At 30.8% G+C, this 7,879-nt stretch overlaps 2 protein-coding genes across 2 annotated transcripts in view; both read left to right on the top strand.

Moving 5' to 3' along the window:
• Nucleotides 1-439: 439 nt before the first annotated feature.
• Nucleotides 440-3,943, top strand: LOC109545097 (odorant receptor Or2). The gene is made up of 6 exons (XM_019915593.2): nt 440-924; nt 2,282-2,627; nt 2,780-2,879; nt 2,940-3,038; nt 3,105-3,260; nt 3,727-3,943. Exons 1-6 carry the CDS (start codon nt 471-473, stop codon nt 3,766-3,768), a joined length of 1,197 nt encoding a protein of 398 aa, XP_019771152.1. The 5' UTR covers nt 440-470; the 3' UTR covers nt 3,769-3,943.
• Nucleotides 3,944-4,804: 861 nt separating this feature from the next.
• LOC109545088 (odorant receptor 46a-like) overlaps nt 4,805-7,879 on the top strand; it is a 4,575-nt gene continuing 1,500 nt past the window's right edge. Inside the window, exons 1-5 of the mRNA XM_048661113.1 lie at nt 4,805-5,536; nt 5,898-6,243; nt 6,385-6,484; nt 6,667-6,765; nt 6,832-6,987. Coding sequence (XP_048517070.1) covers nt 4,972-5,536; nt 5,898-6,243; nt 6,385-6,484; nt 6,667-6,765; nt 6,832-6,987 — 1,266 coding nt within the window. The 5' untranslated portion in view covers nt 4,805-4,971. The remainder of the gene's footprint in view (nt 5,537-5,897; nt 6,244-6,384; nt 6,485-6,666; nt 6,766-6,831; nt 6,988-7,879) is intronic.

The following is a 7,879-nucleotide window of genomic DNA, read 5'->3' as shown; positions in this document are numbered from 1 at the left end:
CTTAAAATATATGCCAAGCCATAAGCATTTACTCAAAAATGTTTTTGAGTTCATCCGCAATTTCAAATAAATTGTGACATATTTGGTATCAAACATTTCACCCCAAAAGTCATCTTTTTAAATTCTTAGTATTCGCCACATATTAATAGGTAATTTCTGTTCTTAGGAAAACTAGATTGATTCGAACAATTTTCTATAATTTTCCTATTGATAATGTAGAACATTAAAATGTAAATTCCTGTATAATCATTTGTTTTTTAATCGCCGAGATTTCCATGTTGATTGTAGACCTTACAAGAAAATTGCATACTGCAAATAAGAAAGAAATGCATTTTTAATCTTGAAATAGGCAGGGTCAAATGATTGCCAACAGATTGCGTTATTTAAATATTTAGTAGGTACTTAAAAACCTTGTTCAGTGTTATATTTCAATCATTTTCAATTGTCCGTTGTTAATAGCACGTGAAAAAATGTCAGATTCCAAAAGTAAGAAAGTATTTGCCGTCATGAGAATTATTTTGATGTGTGCAGGTTTTTGGAATCAATCTATCAGCAAGAACCGTTTAATTAACAAAATTTTCCACGGCTATTCAGTGTTTGTGAAACTTTCTTGCTTGGTATTTTGGTTGTTAATACTAGCCGAAACGTCCCGATTAATAATATGCCAATACGAAATAACTATTATTACTGCAAGTGTGGCCATCTTGCTTACTGATACCAAGATTGTCGTAAAAATCGTGATTTTTTTAAAACACAACATCCTGGATATTGTCGCAGATGTAATTGAGAATAAGGATGAAATCAGAACAGAGCATTATAAGGAAATTAAAATGTTGTATGATAGAAAAGCAAATTTTTTGAAATTTGCAATTAGTGTACTTGGAGGTAGTACTACTGGTGCGGTATTTTTGCTACAGGGTTCTGGTAAGTGTCATGTCTTAAAATTATATGCAGGCGTTATTTCTTATACGTACGTAATATATTTTTTACTTATTTGGTTGATACAATAATCTGAAACTCTGTTAAAGCCGATTCTATTTCATATCAAGGGATTTATAGTAGAGAATTTTTCTGAAAGTCTTTTCCAAGCTTTAACACGTTTTATTTTGTACTTTTCGTTTACGTAGTAAACCACTCACTGGAGTTCTAGTTGCCACTTCAATCCGTTAATTTAGCCGCGAATAATATTCCCGAATTTCGGATTGAACAAAATTGTTTGTGCAAAACTCTACTAATTGGTTTTATTTTTAGTAAATTATTCTATTTATTACACGCTTCTTGTCCGAATAGGGACATTCGAGACTTCTGCTGAAAATTAAATGCGGGTCTGAACTGTTTTTGCTAACTATTTTATGGATTCTGTTGCTTTTAACCATCGCCTATTTAACGGAAAATAACATCAGTTTTAAGAAATTATTGCATTACAAATATTTTTATAGTTGTTTTTTAATTACATTGACAAAGAATGGTATGGATAACATTATTTCAGTCGAGATTCAAATTCTCTTTCCTTATGCGTGCCATTCTCTTATACCGAGTAAATGCCCTTAGACGAAATTTCACCTCTAATGTTTTCTCACCAAAAACATAATTTTTATTACGATTTACAAGACAACGGAGCACCACCATCAGTGCTATTCCTCGGAAAGACGAAAAATCCACATATTCTTCTCAATTTTCTTTACAGAAATTTTAGCAACATTTATGTTTTTAATACCTCGAACAATGTACTAATTAGATATTTAAACTCTTCTTTAGGAATATTTTGTCCATTTTTCAAATTTTTTTAATAAACGTAAAGAATCCAAAGATTATATGGCGGTACAGCGTTCAGCGAAACAGAAAATAATAGAATCTGATAATCGTGTGTAGAATCATTCGCTTTTTATACTCTGAGATTTTTTAGGCAAAAAAATAATTTGAAGGATATACATTCGTTGAGCGTTAATGGAAGCACAAAATCAGCTATACATTATTTGCCAAGAAATAAGGTTTTTAAAAGCAAGCAAACTAGTATCCATCATTAAAGATTTTTTTAGAAAAAAAAAGTTTCTTCGCGTTTTCAAAACACCACTTTCAAGTGCACACCAAAATTAAACGTTTCAAGTCTAGGCTCAGCTCTATTTTCAAACCACTACAATCGGGATAACAAAACAACTGAAGTTAGAGTATGAAAAGAAAACGAATTGAAAAATTTAATAAATTAAACAAAGAATTAATTACATTAGTAGTAAGTTTCGACTTATTTAACATGCTTTTTCCCAATGGTTTGATTTTTTAGGCGGTGCTCTCGTATTACAAGACAGAAAACATAACAAACTGTTTAATGATACAGTAGAAACCCATGGTATGTATCAAACAATTTTCCCCCTACACCGAAACAACCATATATATTGGTTATTCGCAACTGAAGTGTTTTGGTCATATCTTGGAATAACGGCTAACATTGTAACACAACTTATTTGTGTAATAATCCTTTTGCACGCTGCGTCGCGATTAGAAGTTTTACAAGTTCGATTCAAACATTTAATAATGCCAGACTTTCAAATAAAGGCATCTGATGAAGATATGAAAGCAAAGGTGACGGAATTGAAAAGTATTATTAGAAAATATCAGCTTACTATAAGGTAGGTCGTCTGATAAATTCATATATTAATTTAATTAATTTAAAATTAAAATTTGGAAAGATCCAAAATCTTTAAGAACATTCATTTGATTGATGAATTTACATGTGAATTTATAAAAATTTAAGACTCTAGCAGTCTTGCATGGTTTTCAGATTTATAAATGAGTTCAACCAGTCAACTAAGTATATTACTATGATAGAGTTTTGTTTGAGTACATTCGATATGGCATCATGCTGTGCCAGTTTAACTAAGGTTTGTGCTAAAACATCTGACAATCCGCGTATCATTCAGCATGCAAAATTTGTTTTTAAGATGAAAGGCTATGAGTCTGTGTGGTTACTTTTCTTCATGATGGTTTTGCTAACGCAATTGTACCTTATCGGGTGGACTGCAAACGAAATCAGAGTCCAGGCAAGTTAACATGTAACTTGGATAATTTTGGCTCAAGAAAAATGTATAAGAAGTTCACATTTCTAGAGCGAAGCCATTGCCACTGCTCTGTACGAAAGCAACTGGTATGAGCTGAATAAAGAAGGCAGGCAGCTTATATTAATTTCAATGATACGGGCGCAAAGGCCCTTAAATATAAACATTGGTCCAATGGGTCCTATGACTACTAGGTCCATTCTTACAGTGAGTATTTCGGATTTTTTATTTCTGATTTAATGCCTTGTTGGGATCGTTTAATTAAACTCCTTGCCAGAATCTAACTAAAATTCGACATTAAAAGTTTTACATGAGTCATAAAAAATGTAAACTAGCCAGTATTTTATAGCTGCCTATTTTACATCAAACTTTATGCTTAGTTTTACAGTTTTATTTATTATTTTGTATTATATAATATTCACTCAATTTAAATGTATTGCAAAACGATACAGCAAGCATATAGTTATTTCGTATATTGAACCATCGCGGTTTAAAATAAATAAAAATCAATCAATGAGACTTTAAATTATTTGAAAACATATCCGATACGTTGATTTTTACATGGATATTGCTACGGAAAAAAATATATAATTGAACGATTTAAATTAAAAGTTTACATTATTATAAATCATTATAAAAATTATGTAATTATATATTTGCATTTTATTTCTAGGTACTTAAAGGGGCATACTCTTACATAAACATCATGCGTTAATTTCTGCATATTACTTGTGATGCTTTTTACTACAGACCTGCAAAAAACTGTGTACTTTAGAAGCTGTAGGTTTGTTAACTAGACGGAAAAATTGAAAATACATATTAAGTTATTTCTTAAGAGAAACACATTTTATGAATGTATAGGTTAATAATAAATAAATAATGAAGCGTTATACTTTCTATAAAAATCCTTTTAAGATATCTGCATAATTATACGTAATTAGCCTCTTAGAATACCGACACTTTGGCATATTATATTTAAATATTTTTACGCCCTCGGTACAAAAGTTTTAGTTAAAATTATATACTTTCCTTAACAATATAAGTAAGTGGAGAATTAATATCGTACTCTGGCCACTGTTTTATGTCAAACGTTTTTCTTTTTACTGCGGTAAAGGAAATATTATATAGTGTCAGTTTTTTGTAGAGCTTTGTAGAATCTAGATCTAGTAATACCAATATTTAATGAGGCAAAAAGCATTAAGCAGAAGTAGCAAACGATAGCAAGAACAGACATTTTCTCTAGACCACGTAAGTATCTATGTTTTGTTGCTGGGTACAATTTTATCTACTTCATACTAAATACGGTTTTCAACCCGAAATCCTAAATTTATAATTGAGATATACGAAGAAAAGCACTATAGGTCAATTTGATTAAGAAACAGACAATTACAGAAAGATGTAAAAAGTTTGAAAATAAACATATTTTTTGTAATTTTACATGAAATCCAAGCTGACCCATTGACAAAACAAGCTCCATTTCGAGACATTCTCCTTTTAACATTCAAACTTATGTCAAAATTACACGATTTTAAGCACTAATAGAAATCAAAGAAAATATTGTTTTAAAGTGATGTTTGGTACTCCAATTATATTTAAATAAATTTGTGAAAGATTGAAAATATTTTTCTTATTAAAAAATGAGAAAAGAAACCATTATGATCAATTTGCTGGAAGCAATATTTTTTCATTCTAAGTATATTTTAATATAAATGGAGAGAAGAGGTTTTCGTATGTGCTTTTTATAGTGCACAAAAAAATGTTCATGAAAGTGTAGGCAGCTACAGAATGTAGAATGGAATAAGCAGAAAAAATGTCTAAAGCTTCGTAAGCGAAACTATGTGAAAGGCAATGAACAAACGTTTTCACCTTGATTGCAGTGATTACATTGGTATAAAATTTGATATTTTGAGTCGTTTTGATGCGTCGCAAATATATAGAATGTAACGAAATGATTACGACCAATGTATTTTTTCAGCAATACACTTTATTGGGCCTTGCAAAATATTATTTTTCAAATAAAGTCCTAAAGATGTCAAATCCGGAAAATCAAAAGCTAATTTCATGGGTCAGAACTCTCATGATTTTGGCGGGTTTTTGGAATCAACCCATTAGCAATAACCAGATAATCACCAAGATGTTTTACGTTTATTCAGTTATTATGAGGTTATCCTGCATCTTGTTTTGGCTCTCCTTAGTCGCTGAATTAGCACGACTAATTATTTACCAATATGAATTGTCGATTATTGTTACAAGCTTGTCCGTGGTTGTGACCGATTCGAAAATTATGATAAAAATGATACTTTATTTAAAAAACAACACATTGAACTTATTAGAGGATATAATTGAGAAAGAGGGCGAAGTATGGGCCAGCAGATCTGAGGAAATCAAAGCGTTGTATCGCAGAAAAATTGCTTTTCTGAAAGTGGCCGTTTTTATAATGGGAACCAGCAATTTTTTAACAATAATTTGGCTGGAAATTTCAGGTGAGTGATAGCCATAAAACAGCACAGAATGAGATCAGAAGCTCAAAAAAAATGTTTAAATTTTTTTATAACACAATATCAGAATGTTTCTTTGAGTTCTTGCCAGTCTATAGACTTACACCTTCATGCGATACAATGAAATTATTCTGATAATTAAAAACTTTATATGAAATGTGTTTTTTGCCTTGTAGAATTCAAAAGCTAAATCGTGCATAACAACTTTAACTTCCATTTTATAAACTTCTCAATAGTTCATCCAATTAAGGACAATTAGTGGTCACGCAAATCCTATCGAGTAATCTGGTTTGGCCTACTTTAAAACTACTGAAAAAATAGAACTATAATAAAAACTTTGTTTTAGGAGTTTTTACGGTAATTCAACATAAAGAACACAATGCAATCTTCAATGACTCCATTGAATCTCACGTGATGTATCAAACGATTTTTCCATTAGATAGAACAAACCATGTGTATTGGCTGCTTACAACCCAAGTTCTATGGGCCTGGGTTGGACTAATTTTCAATTTAGTTACACAACTCATTTTTGTTACCATATTATTATATGCTGCGTCCCAACTGGAAATTATGCAGGTCCGTTTTAGGAATTTAATAGAACAGGATTTCGATATTATGGCTGGCGAAGAAAAAGTTGCCGAAAAGGTTAAAGAATTGAAAGGGCTGATACATGATCTTCAATATGTTGTCACGTGAGTGCAAAATCTGGCAGAAAAATAGTGAAGTTCTTTATTTAAACATCTTTATTTATAAAGCCATAGTGTGCGACAGACAGATCAGTTATAAGTATGATATGAATAAGGCAATTGAGTTATCAGTTTTAAACTTTGCAGGTTTATCAAAAACTTCAACAAATCTACAAAATATATTACAATGATGGAATTTATTTTCAGCTCACTGGATATGGCAACAGTTTCTGTTAGTCTTATGAAGGTGGGAACCAAACGTTGAACCATTTTTTGTTTCGTTTTTTCTCTATAGTTTCAGTTTTAACATATATTCTATTTCATATATTCTTAGACGTTCATAGAAAATAAGGAGAATTATTATTTTTAAGTTAATATGTTTATTTTTTTGGTAAAGCAACAAAATTTAGTAATTTTGATTTATTTCAGCAACAAGAATATAAGTCATTGTGGCTTCTTTTCTTTATTGTGTTGCTATTCACGCAGCTGTTTCTCATTGGTTGGACCTCAAATGAAATAAAAGTCCAGGCAAGTTTTCTTTTCCCCATATTTCCATTCCGTTCTAATTACTAGATATTTTTCTATTAATTTTAGAGTGAGGCAATTGGTGACGCTTTATACCAAAGTAAATGGTATGTGCTAAATAAAGATGGTAAGCAGATCATCTTAATTTCAATCGCCCGAGCTCGGATTCCTTTAATGATGACTATAGGCCCATTTGGACCCATGACAACTAATTCTATACTGTTGGTGGGTTGAATTTTTATCATGTGTTGCTCTTAGAACGCTGAAATCCTTAACCGAATAACAAGTATGGGAAAACAGCCAGTATTTAATAAATTTAAGTGCAAACTTATTTTAATTGAAGAAATGGATTTAACAAATTTGCACCAGAGCATCTCGAAAGATTGGACCAGGAATGTAAATCTTCCTTAAATTTACATACAAAAAACCAGACAAATAATATTTTGTAAATTAGAAAGTAAAGTCAACGTAGCAATAAAGCTTGCTGGACAACAGCAAACATTTTCCAAAAAAGTCGGATTTATTTGCACTCGCTTGTTCTCGATGTAAAAAATATGTCATATGCATCTATAAAGCGAAAAAATTTAACTTTCAGAAAGGCAAGCAAATGTGAGAAAAAAACCATGTCGTTAAATTCAAACGAGACAGTCTATAATCCGAAATATGTATTCGGTTCCGTACAAAAAATGGTACGATTTGTCCATAAAGTAACAAGTTTTACTTTTTCAACACACTTACTTTACACACAACACACAACAAACACCTTAGCAAATGAATGTTTCACAAAATTTAAGCCCAGGATTAACAAGTTAGACACACCTAATGTAATTTACAAAATAGACTGTTTAAATTGTATTAACACATACATAGGTCAAACTGGACAATATCTAAAGAAACGAATATACGAACATAAGTATAGCCTAAGAAAAAATAACGAAAATGGTACAGCATTAGCACAGCATGCACAACAGAAGTTGCATAATTTTGATTTTGATAACACAAAAATACTGATTAACGAGAGTAATTATAATAAGAGAAGAGTCCATGAAATGATACAGATTAAAAAACATAACAATGCTATGAATTTCAGATCGGATACCGACAATCTTAGCTCAGT

Source organism: Dendroctonus ponderosae, unplaced genomic scaffold (assembly GCF_020466585.1).
Source record: "Dendroctonus ponderosae isolate FM_Combo_2020 unplaced genomic scaffold, Dpon_F_20191213v2 Dpon_F_20191213_1, whole genome shotgun sequence".
NCBI classification, from domain to species: domain Eukaryota; kingdom Metazoa; phylum Arthropoda; class Insecta; order Coleoptera; family Curculionidae; genus Dendroctonus; species Dendroctonus ponderosae.
This window is presented reverse-complemented; position numbering and strand designations above follow the sequence as displayed.